The following is a 16,379-nucleotide window of genomic DNA, read 5'->3' as shown; positions in this document are numbered from 1 at the left end:
CAGACGAAAAGCCCTCGAAATGGCGACGGGGGTTTGAACGCACTCGAAGGTACGACGCATTTTAAGGAAATGAATCTCCTTGCTCTAAGGTTTTCTACCTCTTTTAACCATTTTTTGGTGGAAATTAGAAAACTTGAGGATTCATTCGTGGGGATAGGGTTTAATTATGTGGAATGGATAGTTCATTCATTTTAAATGAACACTCAATTGTTAACAAGTGCTTTCTCTTCAGCGGTACAAAAATTTGATTCTTAATTAATGAAATTAAATGAAACTTTTTATTGTAAAGTTTTCTATTCGGTTTAATTTTTTTTTTGTGGAAATTAGAAAAATTGGGGATTTATTCTCGGGGATATGATTTAATTATGTGGAATGGATAATTCATTCATTTTAAATGAACACTCAATTGTTAACAAGTGCTTTCTCTTCAGCGGTGCAAAAATTTGATTCTTAATTAATGAAATTAAATGAAACTTTTTATTGTAAAGTTTTCTATTCGGTTTAATATTTTCTTTTTGTGAAAATTAGGAAAATTGAGAATTCATTCGCGGGGATATGGTTTAATTATGTGGAATGGATAATTTTTTTTTAAAATGAACACGGATGATGCAAAATCTTGATTTTTAATTAATGAAATTAAACTTTTTATTCTAAAGTTTTCTATTATTTTTAAGAATTTTTTATGGGAATTAATACAATTATGTATTTATTCCCATGGAAATGTTTTACTTAGGTGAAAAGGCTAATTAAAAATTTGATTTCCAATCAATGGTTAAATTAACGAAATGGTGACAGGGGTTCGAATGCAACTGGAGACACGACGCATTTGAATTGAAAAAACTTTTGTTTCATGTTTGTCTCCTCGTTTTAACAATTTTTGCGTTGGAAATTGATGAAATTATATATTTATTCCCATGGAAATGTTTTAATTCTGTGAAATCTTAGCTCTTAACAAATTTTTTCTCTTCCGCGAATCAAAGAGTTAGTTTCATCTTTTTATTTCATGTTTTTCTATGGATTTCCACGATATTTTTATTGGAAACTAATAAATTCGTGTATTAAGTTCAATAAATAACCTATTCACTCCAAATAAATCGTGAATTGAAATCAAACGAACGAAAAATTTCCGTCAATATTCATTCGCCGTCTAAACAATCAATTAATTTCTATTTTTAACAATGATTTCCTTTACAATTTTAATGTCTGTCCAGAAAACATTTGTGTATTTCAAAAACAATTTATTTGATGTGAACAAGAACGCAAATAAAAATCAGGTTTAAAATCATAAAAAATCAAGTGATGTCTAAAATGGAAAGGCGTATTATAGAGAATAGTACCAATTATCGAAATAATCTTTGACGTAATTTTTGTCGTCATGTTCAAAAGGAATTGATTATGCAAATGACGACACGACTGACACACCAAGGGTTTTTCCCTCATCGCCACAGGTCACTGATTTACATTTGATCCGGTGCTTCTCAGAAAAACTGATGAAAGTGAAGAGAAAGTGGGGCCCGGCTAATAACAACCAGGGACATGCGGCACTGTGCAGTAACATTTCATCTATTTGACGCGCCCGGTTGTGCCAGTTCCGCATCTTTCGCTGATTCTAAACGTTCCGAAATAAGTGGAGACGGTAATTTCGCTGGGAGAAATTTGTTAAAATCATCTCCGCACTCGCTATTTGCACAGTCAATCACTCGTTCTGCATGCGTGATAAATCACTCGATATGAATGATCGATTGTCATAGGCGGATGATTCACTTATTTCCATAGAATCGAAATTTCACGTCTTGTGGGTAACAATGAGGTCAATATTATTAGTGACACTTTACTTGGTACTTCCGGCTATTCATTGCGATGGTAATCGTAACAATGGAGTTCGTGTCGGTGTATTCAGCCAACGATTTGAGGATTGGGTTGTGTCAATGGATGAGAGGGGCAATAGCCGGGAATCTCGTGATATGAAGTTTGGGAATAGATCTATAGTGGTGCATAAAATTGTCACGCCGAATAAGCGTGAAGTATCTGAAACGGATTTATATTTATTGGGTGAGTCTCTGTGGTCAGTTGATCTGTTAAACATTCTTTTATTCATCTTTTAGGAATTCGTACAAGAATAGAAGTAGAAAATAGATCTTGGAAAAATTTCAGAAACCTTGTGATTTTTATTCGAAATATTAGAATTCTTATTGGCCTCGGACAATTTTTTCAACTGTCGTTAACAAAATTGATCGATTTTTAGCGCTATGTACAATTTATTGTGCTCAGATTATTCCTAAAGTAATGCAATTTATTTTTTTTATTCAATGAGTTTCATTTTGTTTAATGAAAAAATAAAAAAGTAAATAAAAAATCACCGAAAATACCTGAATTGAGTCTTAATTGACCACTCCCCCGTACCCAGAGGAACGATTTATTTGAATCAAATGAATGGGTCTACTCAAATCGCTCGTAACAAAGCTTTATTTCCCATGTGAATAAAAAGTTAAAATACGACACATACGTTTCCTTTATTCGAACAGAGGATTTATTTAGAAAGAATAAATATTTAATTTTATACAATAAAAATATTGTTGAAATGAGTAGAAAAAGTTGGAATAAATGAGTTTTGTTTGACAAGAAAATTAATGAACCCCTCCAGGTGCGATTGAAAAATTACTATACAAAGTCGAGGGTCTTGAGAAACGATTACGAAGGGCTGAAGAATTACTGTACTACGTGATCTCTGGGAACAGCACTCGAGAAGGTAAGCTGTTAATGAAAAATAGACAATAGTTTGTAGACCACAATCATTATTAAGGGGTTTCCGTGAAAAAAGACATTAATCCAAAATTTTCATAGGACATTTATCATCGCCGTTACATTATGAATGATTTAAAAAATACTCCACTCGGTTTTCAAGTTGTTAACGATAATTAAAAACAAATCTCTGATCCCTAATGGCTTGAAAACCTAATCCAGAACTATTCCAAAAAAAATTATACAAAATTCAACTGTCATGAGAAAAATTACTATTTAAGTCATGTAATCGTGGAGCGGAATCCATTGCTAGGTCTTTATATCGGGGCGAAAAATGCGAAAAAATAGTGAATTTTCTCCGCTCACTTGAGAAAATTTACTAAGCGTGAGAATAATTTGTACCGAAACTATAAAATTTACCACTCATCTTATCAAAAACCATCCTATGAGTGTGAATGATTGGGCAATATTGAGCAATCATTCACATATGTGAAGGAATTTTTCTGTGACGCAGAATGATAATTTTTACCAAACGCAGTACGGTAAAATTCGGGGCGGACTTTATTCCGTCCCCATGTCCTTCACATCGGACTCGGAAGGAAAACCCTACGGTGTGGGAAATTTTACTGTACAGAGAGCAGTAATTTTTGCACCCATCGATGTTTTTTTTATCGAACGAATTAGTAAGATGTCCTCCAATTGAACTACAATTTCGCTCCACGATTGCCTATCGTATATTAAAATTTGTCACCATTTTCTAGTGTTTTTTATTCAACTTTTTTCTCCGTGAATGAGAATTTCCAATTAACGTCATCATTCAACTTCTTCGAGCGAATTATTTTCACCCGATATTTTCATCGTTTAGAGCCATGCCCAACGAATTACACGAGAATCGGTAAGGGCTGTTACTACATCAGCTCTCGCGAGTACGACTGGAAGTCGTCAGCGAGTCTCTGCCGATCGCTGGGTGGAAATTTGCTGGAATTGGAGACCCCAGAGGAGTACAAAACAGTGAAAAATCACCTGCAGACTACGAAGGGAGTCAGGGGCTTCGATTTTTGGACGGGGGGATTGAATCCTGGCTTGCTGTGGATTTGGGCAAGCAGTGCGAAAGCTGTTTTCGAGAATCAAGTCGAGACCGTCGACGGCTATGGCCGGTAGATCCCCTAAACACCCCCGAAACCCATTCGCAATTGGCAATTTTCACTCATTAGAGATGTTTTTTCAGATGTCTCAAGATCCGCAATTCTATACCAAAGAATTATTCCCTCTACGGGGAGGAATGCATCAAGAAACTCCGGTACATCTGCAAACCCGCGAAGGATGACTCGACTAATGAAGTCGAGAAGATCGAACGGGGACTGGAGATGAAGAGAAAATCTCTCCACTGAGTGAGACTATAACACTCTTCAAGACATCGCAACTGAAATCGATTATTTATTTGATAGATTATTATTAATTAACGACTGCAGTAATAAATCTCATTAACATTCATTGTTCCACTGTTGAATGATTCAAGTGATAACGCTTCCTTCACTTTTGTCCTTCCTAATTGTTCTTGCATTACTCCGAGAAGCAAAGACTATTGATGATGACAACTGGCAGACATGCAGCTATCTGTCGAGGATATGTCGTTACGACGTCTCTACGACGCTTGTTGGAGAACGTTATAGGCAGAATATGACATTTTTAGTAACTGTAATCATGTGAAGCTATCAGTTGGAAATAAATGCATTTAAGAAAAATTTGAATGGGAAATCAAACCCATTCGCTAGGAAATTCTATTGGTTTCGTTTGAAAATTATGCATTGGGATTTTTCAATTGATATTTGATGGAAAAATTGAATTGATGTTGATTGTTTAATTTATTTTCTTGCATTTTGTGATTGGAAACAAATAGCAATAGGGAAAAATATTTAGAGAATTTTGCTGAGCAATTTTCATAGGGAAAATCGCGAACGAATAAATTATATAGAATGAAAATTAACATTAATAGACGGTTTTCTATGGAAAAATAGTAAAAAATTGAAACTTTGAAGAGACATTTGATAGCAAAATTCAATGTTCGTCATTAAAGAAAAGGAGTAATAGAAAATTTTTGCTCGGCAATTCTCATAATCGAAAATCATAATCGTAACCAAATAAATTACATAAAAATTAAGTTAATAATATCATCAGATAATTCCTAACGATTCACATGAGTCCTTACACTGGTAAATGATGCAAGCGATAGCACAACCACATGTCCACTGGTGAATATGAGAGGTTTCATCGACCTCGTCATGATAATCAGAAGACTCTTCTGCACAGGAATCTTAAGCGAAACCCAGTCCAAATCGTAAATATCGCTTCCAATTCTACTGCTCTAGAGATCAGTTCACGTCTATTCAATCACTTGATCCTAGAATAAATAATTCTTATCGAGTTTACTCACCTCTACTGTTACATTGTGCCCGTAAAAACAGAAGAGATATATTTCAAGCATCATTGACATTAAATATAGAATGACTTCCACGAAATAAGGAGAGAATGGAGCTGCTTTCGATAGATCGTAGACGCTCACACAAATCACCAGCGAACTTATTCCGAATTGCGTGAAAATAGTGGAGGTGAATATGCTGTTCGATAACTCTGCAAATCTAAAGAATCAATTTCAGTAGCGAAGCGGTAAAACAGTTCAAGTAGATTTTGGCTATTGGTCAGTTTTCAAGGAATATCTCGGGATCTATGGCGGATAGCAAAATATTTGATATAAGCTTTTTTGTAGAGCAGGTCAAGTTCTATAAAAAAGTATATTATAAAAATTCACCTATCTCCCTTAGATTCGGAGATATTCTTCGGAAACTCGGCTGAGCGCTAAGTCGACTTAAGGATATCCAAGTATCTGTTACAGTTTTCAATCGTCATATTTGTCAATTGAATTGCGTGAGAAAGATTTGACAATAAATCGTTATTCAAATTACATTTTGCACAGAATTATTATTTTATGCATTCGTTGTTTATATATACATGCTGCGCACGCGCGTTCTCGTCTCCTCACGTATTGGCGCTTCGGTTTCAGTCTTACGCTTACGCTTATTCGAGATTTTCGAGATATATCGAGATCGATTTCCTTTCTCCTTTTTACGATAGGATAGGACTGCGTGAGAAAGATTTGACAATAAATCGTTATTCAATTTACATTTTGCACAGAATTATTATTTTATGCATTTGCTGTTTATAAATACGAGATCGGCCGAGCGTGCTGCGCACGCGCCTTCTCGTCTCCTCACGTATTGGCGCTTCGGTTTCAGTCTTACGCTTACGCTTATTGAAGATTTTCGAGATATATCGAGATCGATTTCCTTTCTTCTTTTTACGATAGGATAAATTGAAATTGGCAAAAGTGCTTGCATGTCCTTAAATCGTTTTACCGGTTTGTTATGGATTTAATGAAACGATCAACTCCTAACTATTATTCTCGGGTTGTTATTACTTGAGTATTTTTAGATGATGCTCTACGCAGTTTGAGACCAGTTTTTTATCCACACTGTCATCATACTCCAAGTCTTGCAAGCCAGAATGTTTATTATTTTCACAATCATGTTCACATAAATCTTTCAAACGGCTCTTGAAAATCTGCAATTGAGCGCATGTTTGGACCATGCATCCTGGCACAATAGTGTCATAACAAATGTTGACGTATGAGGTGACATATGTTGCGACAGTTTGTTGCATGTAGGTGAGCCAGAATGTCAGGTCTGAATTAATCTCGTAAGGAATCCAGGACTTGAATGGCAGAATTCGATTGGGAATACATTCCATGGCTGTTTGGAGAATCACAGTGTTCACTGAGGTCTGGATAAATGTGCCGTAAATGATTGAGTTCGTCCTGAAATCACATTGAACATTTTAATTTTTATCGAAGAATCAAAATGATTAATTCAGTGACGAAAAAAAAAACAAAAAAAATTGATAAAACACAGAGAATTAAAAATGCATGCATTAGATTATAGCTCTTGCTTTAATTGGCAATCAATTCTTAATTTCTCATGATTTTTCCTTCCGAATGGAAGCCTTGTTTCCATTAAAGTGAAGTATTTCATCCTTTTATTCAATTAAAAGAATAATACAATTAATTCACCAGCAAATATCACACAAAAAAAAGAAAAACTAAATTCATCCTGAAATCATATTAAACATTTCAATTTTTATTAAAAAATGAAAACAATTAATTCAGTGGCGATGGCGATAAAAAACCATTAAGTCACAGAAAATTGAAAATGCATGCATTGGATCATAGCTCTTCCTTTAATTGACAATCAATTCTTAATTTCTCATGATTTTCCGAATTAAAAGAAGTATTTCATCCTCCTACTCAATAAAAAAAATTACCGCAACCGAATTCACAAATCTCTTTGAACCACTTCACACCCGAATTAATTCCCCCCAAGATTGTTTATTTCGGTTCGTTCGAAACAAACCTGATGCTTCTGTCGTATTTTTCTTGAATAGCAGCTTCCGCTGCAGAGCGAGGGCTGCACGGAGGGGTGGCAATGATGTCTATCGCCCTCAGAATATCCACTCTCCTCGTAATAAAGCTTAAGGACTTAGCGCAAGCGTTCATCATAGTCAGTAGCACTCGAGAGTTGTTAATAAAATCATCTACAGTACCTGGTGACCGGATCATTTCAATTAACTGAGACACTGTCACCGAGTACAATACAAAACACATGAGACACGAGTAAAAATTGTAGATGATTATTTTTAACGGAGATGACCAGTGAGGCGGCCTCCAAAACCCCATGATCTGGAGGACGAAGAAGTTGAGTGAGAGAATTGACGTTTTCATGACTCGACTGTTGACTAAATGTTGGTGATTCGGGGGTGGAAATGCCACTGCGAATAAAGCTATCTGCCCTGTGCCGAGGAAGACTTGGACGTATTTATTATTCATCGGTGGTAAAACACGAAAAGTCATTTTTGTTCACATTCAGTATTGATAATGTCGCATGTGCATTTCGCTATTATTTTTTTCCGTAGAAAATAAAACCTCTTGCATTAATATATGCACAACCGTTGTCTCGAGTCTCTGTATTTTAGAATAAAGGAAGAATGGAGAGGAACGAAAGCCGAGGGAAAAGTCACGCATCCTCTCAGAATGCCGAGTCTTGCGTGAGTCAACTTGGGGACAATAATGGAAATTTCATTCGCCGTATGAACATGAATATGTAATGAGTGGAGGGACAAATATTATTTCTGTATCGATAGTTCGGGATATTTTTATTCTTCGGAGATGTCCGTTCACCCCGAGAACAGAGAAGAATCACGAAAAAATTGAATAGAAAAACCTACCGAATGCGTTAGAAAATTCTATTGAATTTCTATTAAACTGTTCTATTAGTTTTCGGCCGATTCTATTGAAATATTCAATAGAAAATATTCAGTGAAGTTTTTTCGTTTGATTTTCTTGATGAGAAGAAAAGAAACACAGAATGAAAAAACTTAGAAAATGTGAGCCGAGCAAATTCTAGAGAAAATATATGAAAAGAATAAGTTATATAGAAAAATCGAATTCTGCTGACTTTTTCTATTAAATGTTTTCTACTGAACATATCAATAGAATCAGCCAAAAACTAATAGAAAGTTTAATAGAAATTCAACAGAATTTTTTAACGAATTCGATAGGTTTTTCTATTAAATTTTTTCGTGCGTGTTCAGGAGGTTTGGAGGAGCGGAGGGAGTGAATAAATAGATGCATTTATTGAATTTACTACTGAATGTTTTGTTATTTCGTTATTATTTCTACAATAAACCACGTGATAAAATTTTTTATTTTAGGGAAAGTGTTGTTTCGTGGCATGTAAGCCTCACATATTCATCTTAACGGCTGATCTTTGAGCATCAGATCGCGAATATCCTTGATCGATGTCTTAAGTTTTGGTAAGAACTCGGACATTTTAATTTCCGCCGTATATTTCGACTGCAACAGAAAGGGAAAAAGTAATAAAATTAGTTCGCTAATTCCCCGAATAATCATTGAATCATTTTGGAGCGAGTTCACTTACAGGAAATACACTGTTGATCGGTTCGCAATTGAATACTAAAAGATTATTCGTTCTTCAGAGGAACTACCGCCGAGTCACTCCGGTATATTTTCAAACTGGCGAAGATGGATTAATTAAACTTGTCAAATCTCAAACACTAGAGTATTTATTCAGTATATAATGATTAATAAAGTCGTCATTAACATTTTTAATTGCACATGCTACTACTTGTCGTCGTATTGTCGAAGCGCAGGCCCTCGTTGCTGCCGTTAGCAACTGTCGGATATAATGCTTTTCTCAGGTTTTTCTACTACGTTCAAATTGCTTCCTACGACATTTGCTCGAGAACGTTGTATGTAGTATATGACGTTTTGAGGAGCTGGAATATGCATCAAATTAGGGTTGAGAAAATGAATTGAAGGGGATGTCGGTGGGATTTGAAAGCCTTAGGTAGAGCTACTCAAGAATTTTTAAATTATTAAAGTAATCATCAACTAAATATTCAAATTCCGAATTATTTGATCAATGAATAAGAGAGTTCGGAAGATTGACGATTATTTGGCTAATCGAAAATCGTTTTTATGAAATTTCCAATTATTTACTCAATAGTCAATTGCAAATTTAAATTATCAATTATTTTATTGTTTTTCAAATTTCAACGGAGATAAGTAAACCTTAATTATTGTAAGGTGCAATCTCTAATAATATTATTAATCTAATGATTGATGCCGATTCCTGATACGAATTTCATCATTTTATCCAACAAAGCAAGTCAACAATAATAATAATAATAATAATAATAATAATAATAATAATAATAATAATAATAATAATAATAATAGCAATAATAATAATAATAATAATAATGATAGCGTAAAAATTCCATGCATCAACCCAATTATTGTTTTATTGGATTAATCATCATTGCACTTACACCGGTGAACGATGCGAGCGACAGAACATAAACATGTCCGCTGATGAATCTAAGTGGCTTCATCGTCCTCGTCATGATAATCAGGAGTTCCTTTTGAACCGAAGTCTTAAGTGATGGCCAATCCAGATCGTAAATATGGCCTGCGATTCTACCACTCTAAAGATCAATCAATTCTATTTATAAACTATCCTCGGGTATCTCGAATGATTCATCTTCGTTCAATTAACTTACCTCCACAGTAACATCATTCCCATAAAGACAAAAAATATACAGTTCAAGCAACATCGACATTAAATACAAAACCACTTCCACAAAATCACCGGTAAATGGGGTGGATTTTGACAGATCATAGACACTCACACATATGACTAGTGAACTTATTGAGAACTGAGTGAACAGCGTGAAGGTGAATATGTTGTTCGTTGACTCTACAAATCTAAAAAGATTATAAAATGATAGATCCTAGGTGATAATCATTCACGCAGGAAATAACTCCATAGGAAAAGTTGACGTGTTTGCTGGGAAATTAGAACGGAAATTCTATCATTCTATTTTCGACAATTATTTCATTTTTCATAATGAATGATTTTTCATTGACAATTCCGCAGACTTTCGCGCGTTTTTTTTAGTGGAAAATAATTGATTTAAGAAATCAAAATTCAGGGACAAATTGAAAATTCATGTCTTTTTGTTTATGAATATTCATGTTCCACTGAAAATTCGATCGAGTTGTGAAATTTTCATCTCACTCCCACTGAAAAGTCATGAACTTCCGTCAATTCAATTTAAAACATGAAATTTTATGACCATTTTGTTCCTAATTTCGATTCCATGTCACTTTCGTGAGATTTATTATAATCTCTTTCACGAAATTCCAAAAACTTTCTGACAGTGTAGTCTATAAAAATTTCTCGAAATGAATTCTTAAAGTGTTTTTACGCAATTTTTTTTGTTATTAACATTAAATCAAGCAAACAAAATCAGGAAATTTATAATGTTTACAATATTTCCTACTGCTAATTTAGATTCAAATTCAAGAGAATTTCCTAGCGAATGCGTTAGGTTCTCCCACAAAATTATTTCGTACGCGCTAAATTGTGAGTCTGTTTTTCCATTACTGAAGGATTTTCAAATGATGTTGCACGCAGTTTGAAATGAGTTTTTTATCCCCATCATGATTATTCAGGTGTTCCTCATGATTTTTATCATCATCGGGGCGAAAGTCTTGCAATCGACTCTTGAAAATTTGAAGCTGCGCGCATGTTAGCACCATGCATCCTGGTACTATCGTGTCATAACAAATGCTGACGTATGCGGAGATGTACGCAGCTAGATTTTGTTGGATGTAGGTAAGCCAGAATGACAAGTCGGAATCAATGTTGTAAGGAATCCAGGACTTGAATGGTAGCATACGATTGGGAGCACATTCCCTGGCTGCTTCGAGAACCCGAGAGCATACCGCAGTATGGATGAATCCCCCATAAATTATGGAATTTCTCCTGCAATCATGTTAAATTTTTTTTCGATTTTTTTACACACTTAGCGCATTCCCTAGAAAATTTCATTTCCGAATACTTCGCATTTTTTTTATGCGCTTTTTTGGGACAGAAATGATTAATAAATAATATTTTATGCAATAAATCAATAGATTTCAATGTTTTCCCCAGATTTTTATTTTTTTTCTGATTTTTAAAGATTTTTTTTACATTCTAATCTTTTTTCTAATTGAAAAAAAAATCATTTTCGCATAAGATTGTATTGTTTTGCGCTTCTAGATGAGTGATTATCAATAATACCAGACTGCCAATTGAGCACGCACTCAACAAAAAAATTAAGTTTAAAATTTAAGTTATGTTTATGCTACACGGATGTTAATTTTACTGTACAAAAGTTAATCACGAAATGTAATTCACTGAAAAAATTTACTTGTCTTCATTAAATGTTGAAGAATAATATAATAATTGGTAATTTAAATTTTCAATTGAATATGAGCTAAATAATTGACAACACGGAATTGTCAGTTGATTATTGAATAAATATTTATAAATTTGATAAAATAATTCGGCATTTGAATATTCAATTGAGGATTAATTGAATAATTAAAAAAAGGATGAGTAATATTAACACTTGACTTATTCAAAATTTAACTTTAATTAAAATTTATGATTACGCCGGTGTTTATTTTTACTCCGTGCACTTTTCCGTTTATTGATTTCACGCCTAATTGCATATCGAATTAATTTTATCCTTGTATTCCTGCGAAACGAACCTGATGCTTTTGTCGTATTTTCCTTGAATAACATCTTCAGCAACATCGCGCGGACAACACGGAGACGAGGCAATAAGGTCAATCGCCTTCAAAATGTCACCCCTTCTCTTAAAAAAGTTTATGGATTTAGCGCAAGCGTTCATCATAGTCAAAAGCACTCGGGAGTTCTTAATAAAATTATCTACACTACCTGGGGACTTAATAATTTCGATCAACTGATAAAGTGTCACCGAGAATAGAGTAAAGCACATGAAACACGAGTAAAAATTATAAATAATTATTTTAGAGGGAGAGGACCAGTGAGGTGGCCTCCAAAAACCCATCATTTGGAGAACAAAAAAATTGAGGGGAAAAATTTTTATTTTCATGATTCGAGGGATGATTGAATGTTGGGCGATGGGGGGTGGAAATTCAACTACGAATAAAAAACTTGAGGAAGACTTCAACGTATTTATTATTCATCGGTGACAAAACCCGAGAGAATCATCATTTCCGGCATTCAATATTGATAATATCGCGTGTGCTTTTTGCTATTATTCTGTTCCCTGAAAATACCCCTTGCATCGATATATCCATGACTTTCGTCTCTAGCCGGTTTTATTTTCTAGACGAATAAGTCGAGGAAAATTACGAACGGAGGCGATTTTCGAAATGTTTTGTTATTCTCAAGGCTGAGGATAATTTTCTGCATTTGTGGATGACCAAATAAAAGGGGAGAGATAAAGCCCGGGAAAAAAGTCACGCGATTCCAGGAGAATATCGCGGCTCGGGATGAGTCAACTCGCAAAATCGAGAAGGAGAAAAAATACATTTTCTCGCAGTATAAACATGAATGAATAATGAGTCGATGGGAAAATGCTAGCTGTATTATCCCGGGTAGCTTTGTACTCCGGATACTTCCATTTAGTTTCAGAAGAGCGGACGAGCGAGGAAGTTCGATGGGAGCTTTCGGTGCATAACAAAAGGAATAGAACCGATCTTTACTATTGATGATGAGAGAGGTTTCCAGTGTTCAAATGTTCATCGCCAAAGTGTTTTACAAACATTTTTTTTCGCAGATGAGTAATCACTAATGTGAAAAAGAATAATATAAAAAAACCGAGCGATTTTTAAAAAGATATTTCATCGCATAAACACAAATAGATTTTTCTACATGAGTTCTTTTGAATTTGTTTCACTAAAAATTATATTTTCTTGCAGTATGAATATAAATAAATAATGCGTTGATGGAACAATATTATTTGTATTATTTTGAGACCCTTTGTGTGCGCTTCGAATATTTCCCTTTAGTTTTCCGAAAAGCGGAGGAGTGAGAAAGTTCAATGCGAGCTTCCAGTGCATAACAATCTTTACTACCAGAGAGATGTTTCCAGTGTTTAAATATTCATTGCCAAAGTGTATTATCAAAATTTATTCGCAGGTGGGTAATCCCCAATATGGAAAATATTCTAGAGAATTTCTATTGGAAATTTGCTTCGTTTTTCGCGCCGCTTTCTGTTGGGAATTATCCAGCTTTTCTCAGCGATTTTTAAAAGGATATTTCGTCGAATAAAAACAATAGATTTTCCTACATAAATTCTTGTAATTTTTTAAAATTAAAAATTCTGTTCCCCTGCAATATGAACATAAGTAAATAATGAGTCCCTGATGAATATTATTTCTTGAACACTAATGTATAATTAACGATTATTTTTTTTCTTCAGTCATCTATCTATTGCGTGGTTGTATTGCTTTATTGTTTCCACTTCAAATCATTTTTTCCCCTTAATTTGTATAATTTATTAGGTACAGAACCCATCATTCATTTATTTTTGCGCTCTCGTCTGTCTATTCGTCTGCTCTCACCCTATCCAGTTGTAGATGGCACCTCGAGCCGCACATGTTGCGCACCTAGTCGGGCTATGGCCAGGCCCTGGGCGTTCCGACCGCAGAATCAGTGCAGGGAATCAGCTGTTCTCGACAATCCAATCATTATACGGACGAATGCTGCGTAATTATAAGCGAAATGAACCGAGATAATTCACGGAATGGGAAACGATCACGCCCTGAAGACATTGAGGACGACGATAATTCGAACGGTAAATCTTTTTGTAAGGACCATTCATTTTCGCACTTTCATGACTTTGTTCCCATTCCCTCGAAACGTTTTGATTTGATCAATGTTCCACGTCTCAAAACATTCAATAGAAAACTTTAGCGAATTCGCTATAAAATTATATTGGAATTCTCTACAAATTTTATTGGTTTTTTCCGGAGATTCAATTAGATATTTGATAGGAAAAAGTCGATAGGTTTCGATTTGTCTGTTTGAATTTTTCTCTTGAGATATTTTCTATTAAAACTATTGGGCACGGATTTTCTCAGTTTTTTCCGCTGGATTTTGTTTTGTTTTGCATTGCAGGATCCGAGTGAAAAAAAAATTAGTAAGTTTATGCCCAAGTATTCTTATAGAAAAATCGAAATCTATTGATTTTCCTATCAAATATCTCATAGAATCAGCGCAAAAAACAAATAGAATTTTAACGAGAATTCCCTAGGATTTTAATAGAATCTCAATAGAATTTTCTAGTGAATTCGGTAAGTTTTTCTATTAAATTTTTTCATACCTGGTTATATGAGATGTGTAGTTATTTCTGAATTAAATTATTATTAATTAATTAAATTATTAAATTATTATTATAAGTTAAAATCAAGAAGGAGAACGAGGATGACGCTGAGGACCCGTGCATTTCCGGGATTTTCGATGCCATCGAGTTCAAGGATCAGCTCGAGGAAGAGTTGCCCTTCGAGCAATTGGCGGCGACTGGATCCAGCGGTATTTCTCTCAAATACTTCTGGCTAACGTTCCATGAGAATTTTCTCTTCACGATTTAGTCTCTTTTTTCAGATATGAAACTACTCGTGAGACTTATCGGCACAATTGCTACGGAAATGCAGAGACTGACCGAGGAAGTTCGCGACATAAAGAACATTCTTGAGGTCCGATTGACTTCTCCCAGTGCCATCACACCGGGGCAGAATTTTACGAACAAATACATGATTGATTTACCTTTGAAGACTCTTGAGGAGTTCGATGCCTTCGATGAGAAACTCAAGACTGATGACGAATTTCTGAATGATTTCGTAAGAATATTCATTTATTGCTGTGTCCAGAGTGGACTTTATCTGTATTCATTATTGGCATTCTATTGGAATTCTATTTAATATTTTATTCATTTTGTCGCGTTAATTTTAATCAAATTTTAATAATAATTTTAATAGAAATTAGAATTTAAGATCAATAGAAGAATAATTATCTACAGAATTGCTTGGAAGAGTTTAGTTTTAAAAGCACTTATAAAAATTAAATATTTTATAGAATTATTTATATTTATTTTATATAGAATTTTTTGGACGAATCACTAGGTTTTTCTATATAATTCTTTGATACATGCTAGTATTGATCATTCTAATCCATTTTCAGGGACAATCTCTAGTCGTGCTTTTCGATCGTGATGAGAGACTGACGAGAACTGTAACAATTATTCTACGTCGTTACCTCAGTCGAGAGTTGGCTATGAAATTCACAGCTACCAAGCAGTCAGCAACGAAATTAGTGTTTAAGGAGACTAAGTTTTGCTCTTGCATGTTTGGTGAGTATTCATTCGATTTTTCAGGGTAATATATATTGTAATCCTTTCCACTACAAAAAAACTCAGTTTGTTTTCTACAATTTTCAACCAATTCATTTTAAAAATTCAGCGATGGTTTTTTCACATTCAATGGCTTTCTTAAGACTCTAAAATAAGACTTAATTCTGTTTTACCTCTTCGTTTATACAAATAATTTCTCTCGTTAATAGAAATCTATTTTCTCCAGACATTCTTTCACAGTTGTATAATAAAGACCACAGGAGGCTTCCCATGAACGAGAAGAGGTTTTATTCAACCCTGAGCAGTATCTTCCCAAATGCCAAGGACTGGGATGGCTGCAGATCCCTCCGCAGGAGACCAACTGTTCCAGGTGCCAGAGAGGATGGAGACGAATCCGAAAACGAGGCCGATTGAACATATTTTTTTACTATTTTTATATCTACCTCTCTACAAAACTAATTCTAATAATTATTGACCACCTAATTAACGATCGAGAGTGAAAGTTGAAATATCACTTGATTATAATTTTAGAATTCATTTCCATGTGGGGTGACACGCACGAAATTTTTTTATAAGATTTCTACTGAACTTATATAGTAAATTATGTTAGTTTTTGCCCGATTCCACAGCTTTACGGTGCGTTTTTTTAATAGAATATTTCCACTCTATTTTCCTTCTATTTTCATTTGAAAAATTACGGAAAAAATAATTACAAAATTTGAAGATTTTTTTTTTCTATAGAAATTCCTCGAAATGAATTTCCTAGATTTTTCCAC

The 16,379-nt window shown here is 34.3% G+C and overlaps 4 protein-coding genes across 5 annotated transcripts; 2 read left to right on the top strand and 2 right to left on the bottom strand.

Moving 5' to 3' along the window:
* Positions 1–5: 5 nt before the first annotated feature.
* Positions 6–4,236, top strand: LOC107047027 (oxidized low-density lipoprotein receptor 1). The gene is made up of 6 exons (XM_015269755.1): positions 6–49; positions 1,483–1,636; positions 1,777–2,052; positions 2,645–2,749; positions 3,608–3,899; positions 3,971–4,236. Exons 2-6 carry the CDS (start codon positions 1,537–1,539, stop codon positions 4,131–4,133), a joined length of 936 nt encoding a protein of 311 aa, XP_015125241.1. The 5' UTR covers positions 6–49; positions 1,483–1,536; the 3' UTR covers positions 4,134–4,236.
* Positions 4,237–4,374: 138 nt separating this feature from the next.
* Positions 4,375–7,573, bottom strand: LOC107046544 (odorant receptor 67a). The gene is made up of 5 exons (XM_015269183.2): positions 7,206–7,573; positions 6,218–6,613; positions 5,177–5,381; positions 4,952–5,107; positions 4,375–4,438 (listed from the first exon to the last, which is right to left on the bottom strand). Exons 1-5 carry the CDS (start codon positions 7,571–7,573, stop codon positions 4,388–4,390), a joined length of 1,176 nt encoding a protein of 391 aa, XP_015124669.2. The 3' UTR covers positions 4,375–4,387.
* Positions 7,574–9,096: 1,523 nt separating this feature from the next.
* Positions 9,097–12,339, bottom strand: LOC107046539 (odorant receptor 22b-like). The gene is made up of 5 exons (XM_029126726.1): positions 11,972–12,339; positions 10,821–11,201; positions 9,934–10,138; positions 9,703–9,858; positions 9,097–9,147 (listed from the first exon to the last, which is right to left on the bottom strand). The coding sequence occupies exons 1-5, from the start codon at positions 12,337–12,339 to the stop codon at positions 9,097–9,099; spliced, it is 1,161 nt and encodes a 386-aa protein (XP_028982559.1).
* Positions 12,340–13,881: 1,542 nt separating this feature from the next.
* Positions 13,882–16,094, top strand: LOC107047962. Of its 2 annotated transcripts, none has more exons than XM_015270899.1 (5): positions 13,882–14,049; positions 14,655–14,786; positions 14,859–15,094; positions 15,435–15,603; positions 15,830–16,094. In XM_015270899.1, exons 1-5 carry the CDS (start codon positions 13,977–13,979, stop codon positions 16,015–16,017), a joined length of 798 nt encoding a protein of 265 aa, XP_015126385.1. In that variant the 5' UTR covers positions 13,882–13,976; the 3' UTR covers positions 16,018–16,094. The 2 variants fall into 2 exon arrangements, with proteins under 2 accessions (XP_015126385.1, XP_015126384.1); XM_015270898.1 differs by having other exon boundaries at positions 13,882–14,061.
* The last annotated feature ends 285 nt before the right edge of the window (positions 16,095–16,379 follow it).

This window comes from Diachasma alloeum, unplaced genomic scaffold (assembly GCF_001412515.2).
Source record: "Diachasma alloeum isolate Michigan unplaced genomic scaffold, Dall2.0 Dall_scaffold_00183, whole genome shotgun sequence".
In the NCBI taxonomy this organism is placed as follows: domain Eukaryota; kingdom Metazoa; phylum Arthropoda; class Insecta; order Hymenoptera; family Braconidae; genus Diachasma; species Diachasma alloeum.
The sequence above is the reverse complement of the archived record's forward strand: the minus strand, read 5'-3'. Positions and strand labels throughout refer to the sequence as shown.

Bases quoted from the DNA above. Each gene is read 5' to 3' on its own strand.
- LOC107047027 (XM_015269755.1), top strand. From the start codon at position 1,537: ATGCGGCACTGTGCAGTAACATTTCATCTATTTGACGCGCCCGGTTGT. The intron at 1,637-1,776 runs GTAATTTCGCTG...TTATTTCCATAG, and splicing joins TTCCGAAATAAGTGGAGACG to AATCGAAATTTCACGTCTTG. The intron at 2,750-3,607 runs GTAAGCTGTTAA...TTCATCGTTTAG, and splicing joins TGGGAACAGCACTCGAGAAG to AGCCATGCCCAACGAATTAC.
- LOC107046544 (XM_015269183.2), bottom strand. From the start codon at position 7,573: ATGAAAACGTCAATTCTCTCACTCAACTTCTTCGTCCTCCAGATCATG. The intron at 6,614-7,205 runs GTTTGTTTCGAA...ATGTGATTTCAG, and splicing joins AAATACGACAGAAGCATCAG to GACGAACTCAATCATTTACG. The intron at 4,439-4,951 runs GTAAGGACTCAT...ACATGATTACAG, and splicing joins CGCTTGCATCATTTACCAGT to TTACTAAAAATGTCATATTC.
- LOC107046539 (XM_029126726.1), bottom strand. From the start codon at position 12,339: ATGAAAATAAAAATTTTTCCCCTCAATTTTTTTGTTCTCCAAATGATG. The intron at 11,202-11,971 runs GTTCGTTTCGCA...ACATGATTGCAG, and splicing joins AAATACGACAAAAGCATCAG to GAGAAATTCCATAATTTATG. The intron at 9,859-9,933 runs GTAAGTTAATTG...ATTGATCTTTAG, and splicing joins GGAATGATGTTACTGTGGAG to AGTGGTAGAATCGCAGGCCA.
- LOC107047962 (XM_015270898.1), top strand. From the start codon at position 13,977: ATGAACCGAGATAATTCACGGAATGGGAAACGATCACGCCCTGAAGAC. The intron at 14,062-14,654 runs GTAAGGACCATT...TATTATTATAAG, and splicing joins TTCGAACGGTAAATCTTTTT to TTAAAATCAAGAAGGAGAAC. The intron at 15,604-15,829 runs GTGAGTATTCAT...TATTTTCTCCAG, and splicing joins GTTTTGCTCTTGCATGTTTG to ACATTCTTTCACAGTTGTAT.